Source organism: Aulonocara sp. 'chitande type north' Nkhata Bay, linkage group LG23, assembly GCF_057382095.1.
Source record: "Aulonocara sp. 'chitande type north' Nkhata Bay isolate Kocher_YH1m ecotype deep benthic linkage group LG23, A_spYH_male_GT1.1, whole genome shotgun sequence".
Classification (NCBI taxonomy): domain Eukaryota; kingdom Metazoa; phylum Chordata; class Actinopteri; order Cichliformes; family Cichlidae; genus Aulonocara; species Aulonocara sp. 'chitande type north' Nkhata Bay.
Window position 1 is genome coordinate 23,249,295 of NC_141365.1, and position 20,400 is coordinate 23,269,694.

The 20,400-nt window shown below is 39.5% G+C and overlaps 1 protein-coding gene across 3 annotated transcripts in view; it reads right to left on the minus strand.

Moving 5' to 3' along the window:
• Positions 1-20,285, minus strand: part of crfa4 (cytokine receptor family, class I receptor 4) — a 57,866-nt gene extending 37,581 nt beyond the window's left edge. The window contains exon 1 of one of the 3 annotated variants that reach the window (XM_086282423.1): positions 20,066-20,285. Coding sequence is in view for 2 of the 3 variants with exons in the window: in XM_086282420.1 (XP_086138546.1) it covers positions 4,929-4,969 (41 nt within the window). In the remaining variant the exon portion in view is untranslated. Of the gene's footprint in view, positions 1-4,928; positions 5,170-6,785; positions 6,916-20,065 lie in introns of those variants that run through there. The other 2 variants (XM_086282421.1, XM_086282420.1) reach the window with 2 other exon arrangements.
• Between the last annotated feature and the right edge of the window lie 115 nt (positions 20,286-20,400).

Below are 20,400 nucleotides of genomic sequence, written 5' to 3' on the forward strand. Positions count from 1 at the left end.
GAATTTCTGGGCTGTCCTGTTGCTGACAACTGTATGGGCATGAACCTACATTAGCAACAGGAGACATGAAACAACAGGAGAAAACAGTATAAATAAATCTGTCAGCCTCCCTCATCATGACTGCGTGAAGCCTGTGTGACATTAATGAAGCCACACGGGGGCTTAGGGCCTTTAAAGTCTGGTCTTATGAAGGCAAAGATGACAGAACTGACATGCAAGCAGCAACAATAGCAGCAGCTCAGCTCCATCCTCCAGCTCTAAGACAACAATCACAGCGAATAATCCCCGCCTTGATCTCACAGGATTACTGCGAGGCCTTGTTGGGTTTTATCTGGTAGCCTCGGCTCACCCTGACACGCCACAAGGCGCAACCACCTCAAAAAGCACAAAAAAGTCTCGGCTTCTAATCCTTCGGCGTCCCTCACCAAACATCTGACCTAAAAAAAAAGCCAAACACTTGTTTTAAAAGCTTCAGACTGCACTTCAGATTTTATGTTTATGTTTATCATACCCCATGCTCTGTATTTAGGGATTTAAAGGGCTAACACTTGTGATAAAATAAGCTCTTTGTGTTTTTATTTTGAGGCAGTTCAGTTGGTTTGCTGGCTAGGGTTTAAAAGCACCACCTCCTTAGAACTTCAGTTAACATTTTTCTTTATGAGTTTTTGTGATTGTTTTGCATTTTTGTGCAGATATTTGTGTCGCTTGTGTGTCTTTTTAAAAAATCTAGAATATTTTTTGCATTGCTGTGTCAGTTTATATCACTTTAAGTCTCTCTGCGGTTATTTTGTGTCTCTTTTGCAACTTTGTGTGGCTGGTTTGCTTTAATTTTTACTCTTTGTGGTCTTTTGCCATTTAATTGTGGTTGTTTTATATATCACTGAATTTTCTTTTGTATCTCTGTGTCTTTGGCATTTTTATAGTCATTTTGTATTTCAGTGCTGTCATTTTATGTCTATTCAGTGTCTTTTTGAAAATGTTTCTTTAATCTTATTTTCATGTTGTGGTCAGTTGATATCACTGGGAGTCTCTCTGTAGCTCCTTTGCGCCTTTTGCCTGATATGTATCCCTCTAGAGTAATTTGGTGTCTCTGTGGTCTCCTTCCACTTACTTGTGGTTATTTCACATTTTTCTGAAGTCATTTTGTGCCTCTTTGTGTGTTTTTCAATTCATCTGTGGTCATTTTTGTAGTTGCTACAAAGTGTCCTCTAACAACTATTTGTGGTTATTTTATGTTTCTGTGAAATTGTTTTATCTTGTTGTGGTGAGTTTATATCACTGTGACCATCTTGTATCTTTTTGTTCTGTGCTTGGTTTTCTTTTGAGCGTTGATTTATAGCTGCTAGATGAGCTCTGAGACTTTCCAAAAAAAATATTACATCTTTTGACTCAGCGTCTCTGCCCTGTCTGCCACTACACACTAGTGAACTATAATTACCACTGAAAAACAAGCATCATTTCAGTTTCAATGAAAAAACATGACGGAAAAGAGAATCCTCACATCCACTGTGAGCTAATCAGTCACATGGATCTTTTTTTTTATGATTAGAGCAGATTTCTTTCGATCTTCATCTTATTACTGCTGAGCAATTAGCTAACTTACAGCTTCCTGTCACGCAGAAAACATCTAAAAGCCTGAGGGAAATGTGCCAAATGAGCTCAATGCATGTGACTCTCTGAACTGGTCTTTTTCTGGCTCACTGTTTGGGGTTTAGCCTTAGAGGTCCTGCACAAACTGAGGAATGCCCACTGCTCTTCATTCATGCTCCTGAACTACAGAAAAGCTCTTTGATGCTGCTGCTTTGTGCTTCAAAGTAGACACCGGTTTCAGCCTTATGTAGGAAACATTAATTAAGTTGTTGATGGGAGACTGCAGTTGCAACACGTAATCACTTACAGCTAAAGTTCATCTATAAAAGGTGCTATCTCTGTTATAAGCATCAGGTTACTTTGGGCAGAAGTAACCTGATGGGGTCCTTGACCGGGGGATTGGCCAAATTTAAATACGCTAATGTTTGATGCTACATAAAGTTTTTTATGAACTTTATGTAGCATGTAGTAGAGTACAGCATTGCTGAAAATGAAAAATTATTGCTTTGTTTGTATTTCATGTATGCCTTATTTAATGGAAATCAATGCCACAGGTGGTTAAATGTGTTGGGGTTTTTTTGTTGGGTTTTTTTAAAATCACAATTGTAAAATGCATGGCTAAGGCTCCCATCTCTAGGCCATGGCTAATCAGGAGCTTTGTGGTTTGATCTGCAGCTCCTCCGGCAATATTAATTGTTGGGTAATTGCATTAAAATGCTCCAAAAGGCACCAATGGCGCAAACACGATTGAGAAGATAAGTTAAGTAATGCCAATTAGCGGAGACGAGGCAGAGTTAGTCGCCCTGCGTGATAGATACAGGCCTTAAAAGTTAGAGAGTAAGACGCCGTGAATGTGGATTGTAGTAAAACAAACAAACATGTGTCTCTGAGAGAAGGAAATCACTCTACATCTAATAGTTAATTTACTATTCGTAAGTTGAGAGAAAGACTCTGCAACACGAGACAAACTCATGGACTGTGGAGTCGAGTGCATAATATGACCACTGTTATCATATTTAAGGAAAAAATAATTGTGTATTTTCCCCAGAACATGCTGTTGACCTTAAAAGATGAAATCTAATTATGTTTCTGAGGAATTCAGCGCAAGAGCATGTGGAGGCTCTGCGCATGATTGGTTTAATGACCACTCATGTGGTAGTTATGATCCAGTTATACATTTAAAAAGTTTTCTGGACAGGGGGAATTGAAATCAGATTATCTTGGTTCTGTTGTAAAAAGTAGACACCAAAACACTATTTATCAATTTAGGAAGTTAAGTCGTTAGCTCACCCTCTGACATTAACATACATCTCAACAGATGTGATGAGATCACAACTGGGCAGCTGCGAGTGAGAGATGTCTGGTGGTGCGAAACACGATTATAGTGGTTCGACAAGTTAGTGCCAAACAGGAGGTGTAGTTGCTGGAATGCTTGTTTCATAACATGGGTCACACTATTTGAATTCTGAACCTTTGTACTTTTAGACTGTTCCAAATGCACCAGCAGCTAGAAATTTGTGCTAGAGAATAAAGGAGTGAAATTCTAGGTCAGTAAGTGAAATATTTTTGTAGTAATTCAAAGGAAGCATCATAACAAATTGTGGTCAACAATGTGTGGTGAGTAAAGTCAATCCCAAGTCCTTTCTAATGCGTGCAACAGCTAAAATGGAGCAAAAGCTTCTTCTGCGATTGTCTGTTAGTATAATTAACCTCAATCAAGCACAGAGCATGTCATATTAATTGTTAACATGGTCCAAAAGGAACCAACAGCACAGACATGGTTGAGAAGATAAGTTAAGTAATGCCAATTAGCAGAGACAAAACCCAGTGGATGGCTATTGAACTGAACCTGCACTGAACCTGCTATTTGAAGTGTCCCAAATTACAGAAAACGATTGATTTTTATAAAAGTGCAAAACCTGTAAATTTGTTGAAAAGAATTTCACATTGTAAAAACAAGAAAAACAAAAAACAGACTGTAAACATGTTCAATTTACCTTAAAAGTGGAACATTTTAATATGGAAGTCTGTGAAACTCTAGGTTCTGTAGACTCCCATGGTGATGTCAATATATATAGTACGATACTGTGCAAAAAGTCTTGAGCAAGAAAAATGGATCCTGTGATTTACCGAAACACACATGCATACATGGAAATAATGTATATAAAATCAAAACAGAGTTTGACTTTTTCTACCCAGGTATGATTTTACTGCATTGGCAGTGTTTGGGATCCATGTCATGCTAAAAAATGAAGCCATTCCTAATCAGGTGGTTTTGCATGGTGAATCAAGATGTGATGGTACATCTCTGTGTTCTTAATTCAACCATTTGTTTAACTACAAACCATGACAGAGCCTCCACCGTGTTTTACTGATGGCTGTAGACACTCACTGTACTTCTTTCCTGAACTTCTCCCTACATACTGACAATGATTTACGCCAAAAAACTTCAAATCTGAATTCATCACTTCATCAGACCTGTTGCCACTGATTTACAGTGCAGTTCTTGTTCAATTTTAATACCTCAGCCTTTTCTCCCTGTCTCCCTTCATTAAGAATGGCTTCTTGACAGCCACTCTTCCACTGAGACCACTTCAGATAAGGCTTCAATGAATACTAGATGATCAACTGAAAACCCAGATGCATCTCTCAGGTCCTGCGTCAGGTCTTTGCTGGATTTTTTCCTGTTTTTTGAGGACATGACTTTCAGATACTGCCCATCTGCTGTATATAATTCTTTTGTTCTCCACTCACCTACATTTTTAAGGACACTTTATGCCAAATTTCATGAAGCTCGGCCAACAAGAACAGGAAAAGATGACCTTAAATGAGACATATTCATGTTAACCTCTATGCACTTCTACATATTCTCTCCTCTGGACCAGGGCTACAGACACAGAAAGAGAGCAGATAAGTGTGACTTATATAAAAATCTGAAGGTTAACTATTATAACCCTAAACCTGCATTCATTTTCCCCCTAAACTACCCCAAAATACCTGCAGAGTAAAGCCTCATTTCAAGGTAAAGAACAAAGCTTGAGAGTCTGTCATTTAAGACCATCAGGTGTAAATGCAGGTGGAGCAGGCACCGATATGCAAACAGGTGATCAGCAGCATGGCAGCAAAATAGGAAGAGGAAATCAGAGAGGAGCATGTGCCACGTCTTCCTCTCTGTCTTTGCCTTCTTATCATATCGAACTTGATATTTCCATTTCCAAGCACTGCAATCTTCATACTGCACAAACAACTGCAGTGAAACACATGCACGAAACAGGACACCAGCTCAGAGCAGAGCTGTGAGTCAGCCCTCTAAAGTAACTTTGCTTGTTTGCACTCACACATATTGAGCGGTGTGATCCCAGGCAGTGAAAGCAGTCATTCCCTCGGGCTGCAGGTGCTAAAAACTAAAGGAGCTGCTGGTCCACTCATCATTGAATTCTTCCTAATACCCAATTTGTCTCAGGCAAAGATGTTAGAGCCCAGCTGTAGATCATTTAATAAGCTTTTATCTATTATTTTATTAATTAAACACTGAATCAGAATTTCTCTAAATACTACAAAAAAACTGAAATGTAACGTGTCCAAAGCACTACTAAAAACAAAAAGGGAATTCAAAAGTGACAAACAGCACAGAACCATGGGACTGTGACAAAAGCAGCTTGAATAGTATTCCCTGTGTGAGATTTACCAATGGGATGTGTTGACGAGAAATCAGCTGATGTGGGCAGGCACTGAGATCAGCTGATCTGAAGAGGATTAAGGTTGAGCGTCACTCTGTTGACATTCTGAACTTTATGCTCAATTTGTAGGATGAAACTGCTTCATTTGTTGCTCTGGTTATACGTGTTACAGGGATGTGTAGAAAGATATACGCTCCGCATGTGTGTGTATGTATACACACTGAAGTCAGGTATCATTTCCTTTCTTTAGTTATTTTTTGTCATACCTTAATAAAGATGGAACCAAATAGAGAGAGAACAGTGAATAGTAAAAAGTGAGCACCTATTAGCAGATTCTGAGGACGAGGGGCTTCTCTGAAAGTTTTCCCAAAAGGGAAAACAAGGCTAAATATCATGAACCGGCATTTCACAGTGAACTATGGAGAAAAAAATTCCTTTTGACATAATTCACTCAACTAATATTCACTGTACTTGACTAAATCCCAGTCAGAGGCAATAAAGAGAAAGAGAATAATAACACAAGAGGTCTGCTGGCTTATCGTAAAGATCATAATTATAATTATCTGAACATTTTTATCTTCAGTTTAACATCATTTTATTTGGCATAATAATTATTTAATTTAATAAGGTTGATGCATTTAAAAACACATCCTTTCTGGGAATTTGCATGAAATTCAGGTATAATTTGAATGATGAATTAAAGAAAAACGAAGGTGGATGGGGATAAAAAGGTCAGGCTAACAGGTGTTTTTGACTCTGAAGGGGCCTTTACTGTAGGGCACAACTAGAGACTCAGGTAGCAGCAGGAGAAACAAAGGGAGCACCGTGAAAAGTTGACAACCATCACCTATGGCAATGCTCCACTCCTGGAGAACCGTATGTAACAGGTTTGCATACAGAAACTTTCTTCTAGATCAGGGATGTCAAACTCATTTTACATTGGGATCCATATGCAGCACACTTTGATCCTAACTGGTGAAACTCCCCTTTCTGTCAGTGTAAAGTAGTTAAACTGCAATCCCTGAGATATCTTGGCAGTCGAAAAACAAGTGCAATTTCAACAGTATGCCTCAGTTTTACGATCTGATAATGAAAAGCTGCTGTAGGAAATTAAATAAATGTGTCAGCGCGGCTCTTTGGGCTTAAATTGTAAGATGTGAAAAATTATTGAAAGACTTGTTGTAGCTCACTGCCTAGACATCCCTGTTACAATAAATCAGAACTTTCCTGTCGCTTGCTTGTTTGTCTCTTACTTTATTACTGTAGTATGAATGACTGTGGGTGAGCAGGACAAGCTGTAATTTGTATCAAAATACAGTTAAAAGTCTAAAATTTATGTCTTTTTTCACATTTTCCAAAGCTGTCCAGTGGGAAAGATTGGAGTCTTTGGCAGGCTAATTTTGATAGTTTTGAGAGCTTTGTGGTTAAAAAAGAATATATATTTTTTTAATCCTGATTATCTCGCTTTCAGTTTCATTAGAAATTGTTAGTGAAATTAAAGACCCGATTACTCACCCAGTCTTAAGGGGATCAAATGCAGAGTGAAACATGCTGGTGGGAAGATTAAAGTCAAATAGACTCTGTTATTCCTCTGGTTTGCATCTCTGTGAAGGATTCAAAATGCACTGGGATAATGAGCCCAAACACGCCTCAAAGCTTTGAAGACCAAACAAGATCAAAGGAGTGCTGACTCCACGGTCACCTGACCCCGACCTGGCATTGTCATGAAGACTGAAAAAGATAACTCTCCTTGCATGGCAAGTTGCTATGTGTTTCTCATCCTCTCATTCTGATGACATGCAGGTATGCAGCCAGTGAGACACAAAAAAACACAAAAAAACAATTAAATGTTTCCATGCTGCTGTGTCTGTGCAAACCTGTGATTGTGAGCTTATAAAAGTGGTCACGGGCTGCAGCAGACATTCAAAAAGCCATTAAATTAAACCTTATCTCCTACTTTAAAAGAACAGGGCTACTGCATCTGCTGCTGCTTCGTCACGGCGCTGCGCTCCCCACAGGCGAGGCGCTGACCTTTAAAAATTAAGTTTCTAATTACATCCAAACACAAGCAGTAAAATATGGGCTAAACAAACGTGTAGTGACTTTAAAGAAGGGAGCACAAGTTTATGTATCACTGTGCCATCCAGTTTATCAAACCTGACAAAGGCTCAAAAGCTTGATGACTTTTAAAGAGCAACAAAAGCCCAACAAAGGAGGTGGGTGGTAGTGTGGTAGTGTGGGTGGTAGGGAGGGGGGGGCTGTATTAGGCGGGCATCTACCGACCACACACTGGTGAAATTCTGCCCCCTGTTGGTGATGGTTTTAGTTAAAACCTCAGAGAAAGTAAAGCCTTCGTCCTACCCGCTGCTGTTGCCCTCGTGGTCGGTGGTTCATGCCACAAGTGACATCACATCTCCTGGCACAAACCACATTTTGGTGTGTTTTCATCCAATCGTGCATCTCTTGATTTTTATAACAAGTGCATAATAAGTTCAAAGTCAGGTTGCTCTTCACTGTTTCAGTGATATATCCACACAGAAGCTCTGATATATCCCTCTAATTAAAGAGAGGAAAATCCTGCAACAGCTTAAAAAGCTGAGACTTTTAGGGAAAAGTCTTCCATATTGGGTGCTATACAACCAATGGTGACGAAGGAAAAATGTGTCTTTCCCAATCAGTCGGTGGGTGTTTGCTGAAGGCTGCTGCCTGTCGTTAGGTAAAATCGTCTTGCAAAGAGGTGCTGAGTTTGCCACTAATTTACAAGGAAGATGCCGACTTGTGTGCAAACACTTACTTACTGCTTACTAATCATCAAGCAGTAGTAAAACTCAAAAAGTAGCAGTAGGAAACTGGAAACAGAGAACGCCCATAATGAATGTTTTATCAAACACGTTTCAAAAGACTCACCTTTTACTTTGAAGTACTATTTCCAGTTTGTGTTTCAGCTGATCAGCAATCTCAAGGAGTTTCTTGCTAACCGGCCCAGGAATGACATTTTACCTAGCAACCATGATTATGAGTTGATCCTGGACCAGTCTGTAGGCCTGTGTTACCAGGGCCTTCTTCACTTGATCCTACATTGTCACCAAAGTTGTGTACAAGTTAACAACACTGCTAGCATAATGGACAGGTTTTTTGACACGGCTCCCACACAAATGCAGAGGTTGAAGCATCGCAACATCATGAAGATTTTCTTGTAAAACAAAGGGGGGGCTAGCAAAAAAAGATCGGGAACCACTGTTATAGAGGCTTCAAAATAATTGCCAAGAGGTGTTACCAAGATGGTTGCCAAGCATTGAGAGTTTGTTCCAGAAAGACTTTTGTTGCGCTCCATATTTTTCACCCTTTTGAGAGCTGCTGCCTTATATATTTATTTTTCAGTTCTGGATTCATGTACATTTCCTTTACAGCTTAATCAGAGCAGCATGACTTGTTTCTTTCCAGCCTGACATGTGTATGTGTGTGTTGTGAGTGGGTTTGTGTGTGTAAGCGATACAAGCTTTACTTAAGAGTCCAAAGGTCAGCCTGCGAGTGCTTTGTCTTATTTATTTTTTTCTAAACAGCTTTTTTTCCACAGTGTATGGGATTAGCTGGCTGCCTTATGTTGAATTCAGACCGAGACAGAAAATCCTCAAATCACTGACCTGCTCCGACAATCCAGTGTAAATTCTTCAAAAGAAAAGCGCACAGGCCACAATGAAAACGTCTGGCTTTAATGCTGTCACTTTTCTGCTCGCTGATCTGCAGACCATGCTGGAGTGAACAGACACCAGGGGCTGAACAGCCTGCAAATGACAGCTGCTCAAGCACTAATGCAAACCCTTTAACAGCCAAAGAAGAGACCTGAAAGTCCTCCCAGGAATTAACTTGTGTTCACATCCCTGTAAAGTACAAGAACATGTTTCTGTCACTCTGTGACCACGGTTCTAACTGTCATGTGCAGTGATAAGTCTTATCTGGAGGATGTATGCTGCTCTGTGGTTTCCATTTTCCACCAAACCATCACAGTGCCTTGGGCAACGCACAAAGGAAATATAGATCTGAATGGACAGGGGCGTTCGATCCACAGGAACTCACATGTTATGTTTGGTTTTCAGCGTTATATAATCCTGCATGTCCATGTTGACCCAATCCCACAGCAATCTTTGATGAACACAGCCAGAAAATTGGAGTCTGCTTGAAACAGCTTGAATCTGAGCTGAGAGCCTTAAACACAGTGTGTGCTCTCGTGATTTTGTTGTTTAAGGGGTCTTAAACTTATTTAGGTAAAGTTAATAACTGAAAAAGGTAATAACACAACTTTAATCAACAAATCTGAATACTTCATGACTCTACTATAGATTTCAGGGCACTGAAAGTCGGGCACAGTCCAGTTTTCTGGAAGCAGAACAGTCCTCTAAAATACTTTTAAAGTGAACCTGCGTTGCTTTTAAATAACGAGGTCAGTGACTGTACAACTAATCCCTGTGAGCCAAATGCTCAGGCTTTAGGATGCTGTTTCTTTCTTCTTCTTTTTTTCTAATGTCACAGAGAGTGGGTATCCCTGATATGGCCATCTTTTGCCATATCAGAACTGCCTGCTGGTCAAACTTTCACTTTAATAGTGTCAGCCAATCAGAAGAAGTGCCTCAAAGAGGAAAGAGCTAAAACAGGTTGTTTCAGACAGAGAATGAGCGGAAGACAGCATCTGAGTTTGCACGTCAGATCTGGCATACTTTCAGGTTCTTTAGATGCTCAAAATTAAATCTCTCTCCCTTCTTCTTGAGGCTGGTTGGGATCTATTGTGGAAAAGACTGCAAATAACACATAGCTACTTCAGTAGGGTCCATCAATAATACATTTAGAGGTGGAAAGGAACAGAATAGGTGCCCTTTGTCAGGCTATGGTTGCCAGTTGGGAGAATAACCTTGCAGTTCAGGTAAGTCTGTGGTTCAGCTTCATATGTCCATCTTAATGTATGGATGATTAAACAGTGTAAAAGTTGATTAGATCAGTGATCAAAGAAAAAAGCTAACTGGTGGAGTCACTGTTAGGACAGATCAAGGCTCTTAAACTCTTAAAATCCACATTGCCTTTTAGCCACTTGCTAAAAAAATAATTTTAAATAAAATGCATCAATTTACTTTCTAAAAAATATACCCTTTGTGCTGTGAGAAAAATCGACAGTGCGCCTTATAATCCTGAGCGCCGTATGTATGAATTCTGGTTGTGCTTACTGACCTCTTGTCATGTTTCGGCTGTGTACAGGCAGGAGAAGGACCCAAACGCAAAACTCACGACAACGAAATTAAACTCAAAAAGCTGCTTTATTGCAGAAATGGCATGGAAAACTAAACTGGGCCATGGATAACTAACACACAGGGAAACACAGCCATGAGGGAGACTATGACACTGACAAAGAGAAACACAGGGCTTAAATACACAGAGGGATAACGACGGAATGAGACACAGAAGGAGAGCACAGCTGGGAGTAATCAGGCTGGACGAGACAAGGGAAGCAAAACTAGAAAAACTCACATGAGACATGGACCTTCAAAGTAAAACAGGAAACACACTGACTGAATTCTAAACATGCAAACTTAACAGCAACTGGGGAGACAGAACATAGGAACCTGAAACATGGTACAAAAACGTCACAGTGGACATAACATGGAACACAGGGAAGCCATATGACAAAGCCAAAGAACTAAACCTATGATAACCATAACAGACCTAGGGAAACAAGAAACGGTACAACAAAGGACTCAAAACATAAACCATAATATAAAAACACAAGATCTCTTCAAAATAAAATAGGAAACATAATGAGACGCAGACATGACAACCAGAACTTGACAACGTAAGACACAGACATGAAACACATGAAGAGCAGGGGAGACTTAACATGGGTTGGAAACACAAGGGGGAACTAATAAGCAAATAAACCTAGGAGACCTAATGAGCTTAAACATACTATAAACATCAAAATGAACTAAAACTCAAAACACTTGGTCATAAGACCCAGGATCGTAACACCTCTAACCGATTATATGTGGTACACAGCGCTCAAAATCTGTCAAAAAATGTTTTTTGACAGATTCAGGTCCCAAAGTCAAACGAACTCACTGAAATTTTTTCATCTTTAAAAATGATAAGTGTTGCTGCTTTACCAGGTGTAACAATGAAGTTTAATATTCAAGCATCCATGAAAACATAACCGACTTAGAAGTTAGCAGGAAGTTAGCTAGCTAGTTTCCACCTAAACATGATATAGCATGTTCTGACTGAGAGATTTCTGAAAAAAACTAAAACTTACAGCTCTGCTATCACTTCCAGCATAAATGAAGACAGAAAACCAAACAGCAGTGAATTTTGTAGGGTTACTGAAGTTGGGCTAGCTGGTATATAATGATGTGCTATGTGATCGCTAGCGACACAGCTATGTTAGCATAACATAAACACAGTGAAGCTGGAGGATGAACGCTAACCTTTTTCCACTTGATAAAAATTAACATGAGGGTTCCTGATGGTTAGAGACAAATGCAATCACATGGCAGGATACTGTAAATGGACCAAACTTCAGTCAGGAGACAACTGAGATAATCCATCCACAATACGAGGTTAGTCATTAATATACTGCAACAACATGAGAATAGAGCCGCTGCAGGAGAATTCAACATTAATGAATCAATGGTATGGAAGTGGAGGAAGCAAGAAGAATAAGCTGACTAAAGCTTGACGTATCTGACTGTTTTGTTTCACTTAATGCACCTTATAATCCAGTGCGCCTTATGGTCCAAAAAATATGGTAATATACCACACAGTATCATAAGCCTGGTAACCATTATTATAATTAGGGCTTTGCCAAATAATACCATCCTCTTATATACCAGTATAAATGCTTACATGGTACAAACGTGTCACATTTTAAGATCAGTAATATGGCAACACCAAGTCTGTAGCTTCCCTAGCATACATAACAACAAGCTCAGTCATGGATAAGAGTGAGAGCCACGTGTGAGCCTCCATTGACGGTTTAGTAGGAAAAAAAGGGAACTATTAAAACAATCTCGAATAAAACTCAATACTTGAGCAGAAAACTGCTCCCACTAAAGGTGGAAACAACAAACCTGTTTCACCACTTCACAAGCAAATAGCCATCAACGAGCAGAACCAGGCCACAAAAAACGAGACGCTAGCAGCTGGTGATCTGCTACCCAAATGTAAATGAATTACTAAGGAGAGTGGTGCCAGAGCACTCGCTAGCTGTACTCTATATGACCATGAGAGTAAATACTGGATGGAAATTACTGACATGGTCACATTGTGGAAAAACAGAGCTTTAATTAGTGCTTGCATGCAAGGTAACACGGTCAAGTTACTTTATTTTGGAAAAAAAAAGCCCCTCATTTTGTTTCCGCTAATTAATGCTTGTGACATCATTTTGAAGCTACATTACCCAGCACATGTGTCATCATTATATGTGATTATCAACATTGTTTACTTACACCACGCACTTTATTTCAAGTAGACCTGGTTTTGGAACAGCTCTTAATATTTTCAGAACCTTTCTTTCGCTAGTTTTATTTTGTCATTTTTTTCTTTTACATTCAATTTATTTTCAGATAAACGGAAACTCTTTTTTTATAAACAGCAACATTACCACCGTCCAGGACCCCAATTCAGTGTCCTTGCAATTCTAGACAATCATTTCCTTATGGTGTAGTAAAGTGCATTATATTATATGTAGCTGTTTTGATGTCAGTAACAACAATTATAGTGACTACAGTGGTATTTATGAATTTCAGTCAAAGCTTGTGTGGTGGCAGGTCTCATGAATAGTCATTAATAGGCAGTGTTGGGACTAACGCGTTATTAAATAACGCGTTACAGTAACTACGTTATTATTGTGGTAACGAGCACGGTAACTAGTTATTATGCCAAAATCAGGAACGCGTTAGTCGTTACTGGGATTTAGATAGGGTCGTTACTTGTTACTTCGTGTGGTGGCTGTCGCAGAGCTTCCACAGATTCAGTAACATTAGCAAGTGGTGGAGGCCAGCAGGTAGATGAAGGAAAGGGGATGCAGAAGGAAAAGAGACCCGAGGCGGCCGCCGGTCCAAGTGTGAACTGAACTTCAGGTAAGAAGTTATGACCTGCAGTCTCTCTGGGTCAGATATAAACCAAGTTTAGTTTATTTTCGTTATTCTGACTTTTTCCGTACTGCGTGCTAGCTAGCATGACGGAGTTTCTATACAGCTGGGTGGGTGCTATGAAGCTAATGATGTTGAGCTTTATTTTGTTCATAAGTTATTAGAGTTGCCAACCGTCCCGTCTGGTATTCAGAGAAAATATTACGCGTTTCTTATTGAGGTGAAAAGGAACAGTTTGTCCCGTAATTCAGCTACAATGAAAAAGACACAAAGCTGGAGTTATTCTGTGTTTACGCTGCACAGCTGCCTCTTCTCCTTTCATCCTCTCCCCTCCCTCTCCCGTTTTTACTTCAATCATGAAAACTGATCAATGATCAGCTGATCGGCTCTCTTGTTTATTTATCGCTCACTTTGCGCAGAAAGAGTAAACCAGCGGATGTCGCGCTAAACAACAGCAGCACGTTTAAGCTTGATCAGCTGTTGTTAGAATTTATTTAATATTAATTTCTAGTATCAGTTGATGTTTGCTGGAGCCACAGCTGCAAAAAAGCTGCTGGTCATGATATGGTTTGGTTATCTGGTGAGAGGGAAACATGAAGATGAAACCAGGAGATGTCCTTACTGAATCATCAGAGCTGAACAGGTGATGGAGAAACAGGTTTACCTTTTAGGTGACATGGATGAGTTGAAGTTATGAACTGTTTCTGAGAGACAAATAACACCAGGATCCTTTTCTAAGTAGCTGGCAGCTGGTAACTGTGCAGGGGCGGGTCTAGCAAAGTGTGGCCAGGGGGGCATGTAGGGCACTAACAGGGAAAGGGGGGCACAAAGAAATACTTTTCTTTCTTATTCTCATTTAAAATGTCTCGCTTTTAAAAAATAATTATCTGAATCTTACAACAAACGATTGATAGATTGATACATATATACCATCAAAACAGTGAACATCACTGTCACAGCAGTGTTTGTTTTCATTCAAAGGCTTTATGATTTTTGCTATAATGGCGGCCAGTCTCTAGTCAAAATGCCCGGGACGATTTTTTTGTCCCAGTCCAGCTCTGTAAGCAGCTCATCTGCAGTCTGGTGTTGCCTACATCTTCCTATTCAGAAGGCAGAATTTCCGAGTTCTGAGTACAATCAAAAGCATCACGACTGCAGTTTTTGTGTTGGATGTAAAAGGCGCACATGACGCTGTGACGTAGGCTAGAATCATGGCGGCGGTCAACGGTCCAGGCGTGGGATTTCTCTCGTGGAAATATGCACATTATCTTTTCCTTTCTATTGGTAGGTGGCACAGTGCACTTGTGGCAAGTAAGCAAGCTAGAAGACTGGCAAAGTTATGGAAGAAACACATTAACAAGAGAATTCTGAGTAAAACCAAAGTTACTTTCCCTAGTAACTAGTTACTTTGAAAGTAACGAGTAACTTGAAGTAACTGAGTTACTTTTGAGAGAAGTAACTAGTAATGTAACTAAGTTACTATTTTAAAGTAACTTACCCAACACTGTTAATAGGCATGGGTCACTTGCTGTGCCTGACCTCCTAACATTTTCCTGTTAAACACAAAACTAAAATGCCTTCATGATCATAATTTAAACAAATTAATATTAAGGTAGGTGGATGCCATTCTTGTATCCTAAGTGAATTTTAGCCGATTTGCCAAATAGTTTAAGGTGCTAACTCTAACTCTACCCCTAACAGGTTTCAGGTCACCTAGTGCATAAAAACCAGAGGAAGTGGAAAGAAATGGATGGACGGATGGATGGATAAAATATCAGCAGCACGGGCCAAACTCCAGTTAGTGGATCATGTATTTTCACCTATCACAGCAGAGGAAAGTCATTGAGTTTGATTATGCAGATAGCAGCCTAGCAGATCATTCCACCTGGGATCAACAAGTTGACTTGGTATAAACGTCAGACACTATGGGATGTTTCCGTTATTTTGTCAGAGTTCTGCTCTGCTTAAATCGATACTGATTTTTATCTGGTGTCCATTTTAATACATTCATGTATTGGTGTCGCCGTGACCTTTTCATTCTCTTGAAAGCATTCAATCTGCAAATCAAATGGAGGATTTCACTGTGGAGAAAAGCAATTTCTGAATAAAAACAGGTACATGACAACACTGACCCAAATGTAGATGGCGCAAAAACTACGGGAAAAAAAGCTGCACACTTGATTAGATCTCCCAAAACTTTGAAAACCTGAAAATCTTTTCCATCATTGCCTTTGTTGTCTGCAGCAGATTGGGATTCATCAACAGTGTTGGTCAAGTTACTTGAAAAAAGTAATCAGTAACTAATTACTGATTACTTCCCCCAAAAAGTAATCCCGTTACTTTACTGATTACTTATTTTCAAAAGTAATTAATTACTTAATTACTTAGTTACTTTTTAAAAACATGATTTACAACCTGAATAGGTGATAAAGCGATAGATCTTTCAGCCCAGTTCTACTTTTTCTACATAATCCATCATATAAAATGTAATCAAATGGAAAAGTCCCTTTTTAAAACTTGTTTTATTAGTTTTAATCTTTTAACTTTATGCATCAAGCAAAAATTTAATTATATGCAACATTCTCTGACTGGAAGAAATTTATTTAACATTTAAACCTATTTTCTGCACATTCCAGCACATAAAATAATTTTTTTTTGTGTTTACACTCACTCTTTCAAATAGATGCAAGTAAAACCAGCAGAAAATAAATAAAATCAAAGACTCAGCGGTCCTGTTGCTCTATTTTCACCTGTAAAGCAGGAGTAGGGTAGGCGGAGGTTTACCCTGGTGCAGGTGTGCTGCAGCGGTCAGTGGAAGAATCCGTGAGTTTCTCTGTGAGTTTCCCATTACGTCATAGTGCACTCGGTGCTTGTTTGGAAGTTTAGGGGGTTTTTTGCTGTTAAAAGAAGTTTTCTTCCCACGCACAACGGACGCTAATGTTTTTGTCACTTTTTATGGAATCAGACTCAAAATAAGGTCAGTACTGCCACGCTTTAAACGCTGCACGCTCATACTCTCTCCCGCACTCGATATATGATCCACTGTTGATCTGCACACAGCTGTTGTCACGAATGTCGCACTCGCTTACGTCACTGTCATGAGACATTCTCACAAAAAAATCACGGTTTTAGTAACGCAGTAACGCAGCGTTCCTACGGGAAAGTAACGGTAATCTTATTACCGTTTTTGCAATAGTAATCCCTTACTTTACTCGTTACTTGAAAAAAGTAATCAGATTACAGTAACGCGTTACTGTAATCTGATTACGCATTGTTATCTTACTGTGTCAGACTGAGACAACTGCTGTTGTGGCTAAAAATACAGTAAATGAAAGAAAATGAAAAGTTACAAGTAACGCGTTACTGCCCATCTCTGTTCATCAACAACTTGGAGTCACTTCTGACCAAGACGTGTCTTTAACTCACAAACTAACCAAATCTGTAGACCTTGCTCTTTCCATTTGTGCAGTATTGTTAAACATCCTGTCTCAGAGTGATGTTGAAAAACTAGGTCATCTATTTTGCTTCTTTGAGACCAAGTGGTCTATTATCCCAACAGAGCACTCGGCTCCCAGACTTCCAGTTTGGATTTGGGAGAGTGACACTATTTCTGCATTGAAGATTGGACTTACAACTTTCCTTCTTGATAAAGTTTACAGTTAGGGCTGGATCAGGTGACCGTGAGCCATCCTTTAGTTAAGCTGCTATACGCTTAAGCTGCTGGGGGACTACTAAAACACAGTCCTGCTCAAATGTGATGAGCTGATTGTTATAGTTCTCTCTCCAGCATTGTAGCACCTTATCTTACTGTGTCAGACTGAGACAACTGCTGTTGTGACTAAAAATACAGTAAATGAAAGAAAATGAAAAGAAAAGCATCTACAGTCTTTAATTTACAGTTAGGTATGCAGCAATGTCAACCTCAAATGCAACATGAAATGCTCAACTTGTGTTTTTTTTATTTAGTGGTTTTATATGCTCAGTGTTTCTGAAGTGATGAGCAAACAGAAGATAGAGAAACAGAGGAAATAATCATTAAATAGGGTTAATGATCATCACCCTCTCTCTGACTTCAGCTGGGCTCACTGAAAAAAACTTGGATGCTCTGGTCTGAATCATATTAATCTAACAGATTCCAAATTGTTCTTATAAAGTCTTCCTCAAACACTAATATTAGCTATGGAGCTTTCTGTAGTTTTCTGTAGTAGGTTCGATATCTTTCATGTTATGCTTCTTGTTCACAATATCATTAGAAAGCATTTCCAGGTATGTGCAGATGGTACCCAGTGACTACAAATCAGTTAGTTAGAGTGCAGACACGTCTGAAAGGCAACAACATAAGGATTAAACAAAAATAGAAATGCTCAATCTGTGTGTTTTACTGACTTTATAAATGCTGTAAATGCCCTCTGTTCCCATACTTGAGCTGCATTTAGAAGTTTCAGTTAGAGAAGATGACAAGATCTACTTTCCCCTGACTTTAAAAGCCCAGTTCATGCAGACAAAAGTTTTCAGAGAAGAAGAAGGTGGCGATGTGATTAAACATTTGCAACAACGACAAAGAAGAAAAGAACAGATGTGTTCACAAAACTGCACCCAGAATTTCGTCCTTGCGAATCCCTGTGCACAGTCGTCTCTTAATGTAGGAACTGAACTGATCTTGAACAAGCCTCAGAAAACATCTTGTTTATGGCTCATTGTTGCGGAAGTGGCTGAATGTATGCTTGCTGCCATTCTTATCTGTTATAACACATGGGGTCATGAGGGCGAAGGGGTTTACTGGGCAGAGATAAGCTCACACAGAGCTGGGTGTCTGCAGAAAAATCTTAAAAAGCATCGATTTCACGTTCTGAAATGTCACTCTTGTTTTCTATTCTGCTCCATTATCTGACTTTAGTTATTACATCTTTCCAAGGTCCAAGTCACAGTTAATGGTTATCTAAGAATTAATACAGCATTAATACACTAAGAAAGCCAAATGTTCAGCTCATTAGACTAAAAAAAACAAACAAACAGTAAAGCAACAAAGTGCCACATTTTAGAATCTGGAATGATGATCAGATGATTTTAGGTTACATTAATTGACTCTTTCAGCTAAAATTCAGGGATTTTCCTGAGCCTTGAATAGCTGCTTGTTGGTGACACCAGCACAGCTGACCGGCATCCACTGAAGGCAAAGAGTTTGTCTTATTTTATTTAACAGAAATATTATTGGGGGTTTTCCTATTATTCCTGAAGTATTTGTGTACAAAATGTCTACAAATGTTGAGTAGATGAACCCCAACTTGAATTAAATGCTTACAGATTTAATTTTATTACAGCGCTGCTTATTTTCCTTTACGTCTGCCTGAAACCTTACTCTTCAATAGCACATAAACATGGGCACTTCCTAGATCACATAGGGCCCAATTTGATCACCAGAAGGTTAGATTTCTCATTAAATTATTCATAAAACGGTGGAACATCCTGACATCTTTAAAAAAATAAGTGCACTTTTCAATGATGCGTCAACGTCTTTCCACATTCAGTGACACAGCTGTCATTACATGCACCACACGATTACGGATCAAAGAGGAAAGTTACACAGCCGTTGCTTTGTTGAAACTAAACAGAAGTATTTCACATCTTTTATTTGAAGCAACTTACATCATCCTAGAAATAATTTTAACTTTCCAGATGTTTTCACTGTGATGACGCACTGCTGCCATCACCACAGCAGGTGTTGTGTCGTATCGATAATGTCTGTAATTAATGACTCCACCGCAATTTTCACACTTTGTGAGGTCACCCAGTGACCCAGATTGGACACAGGTTTGACACTCCTGCTGTACACTGACAATGGTTTTCATTGATATCTCTCATATTTTTGGATGGTTTTTTGATCAAGAAGCAGACATGATATTTGAACCGTGTGGTATCACAAAAGGTCAATCTTCAAACCACACTGAGAGATATTTAAAATGAGCAGAAAAGAACAATTTTAAGTCAGAGCACTCAATTAAAGTAACCTGTATTAAAAGTGAATTCAAATAATAACTAAAGTAAATTGAATGCCATCCTCAATATCCTGAACTTGATAAGTGCTTAAGAAACTTCACGGATCTTTTTCTTTTCTTTTCTTTTCTTTTCTTTTCTTGTCCTACATCTGCTTCTGCATCGATTATTTTTTGGGGAAAAACTTAAATTTGACCATTTGTCTTCTCAAAAAGGGACTTACAAAACACACAGGAGCAGGTGTACAGACATACTGAAAAGGTGTACATGTGCTCCTCAGGCAGCAGTTTCACTGTCAGGTGTAAAGAAATTTTAAAAAGAAACGTATTTATATCAAATGTCAGTAGATAAACATGTTCACTCCAACACACAGAATAGCATCAGTTTTAAAGGTAATTTACAATAGTCACTATATTTTCGATGGATTCAACGTGTGTGTGTGTGTGGGGGGGGGGGGGGGGGGGGCGTCAGTAAGCAAACTGTGGTAAAAACTCTCCTATTGGGGTTTTGCATAAAATAAATAAGCAGTAATAAACAGTTGTGTGATTCTTCAGACAGTTCACGCATTTTCTTTCCGCTTTACATGAAGTTTGTAAACTGGGATCTTCTTGTTAACCTTACAAACTGGCGCACTTGACCTGCAGATTAAAAAGCAGGAATCCGTCTTACCTGGAGTAAGCCTCTTTAACGCCTCCTGTGGCGCGATTCCTCAAACACAAACCCACGCGGGGAGCAGGAACCGGCCGGTGGCCCGTCGATTGAGCAGATAGTGGGGATGAAGTCCGTACGAAGAGTCGGGAGCTGTTCTAACAGCTGCTGCTGCTGTTGCTCGGTGCTGATGTGCTGTCCGCGGAGCGAATGCGCCTTTCACCACCCTGTCACAGTATTTCTGTCCCCCTCCCCTCCATAAGGAGCTTTTCCTCCACCTGATCCCGCGTCATTAGCCAAACACCAGCTGGAGCTCTGGACTCCCCCACCCATCTTTACTGAACCACCTCCTCGTC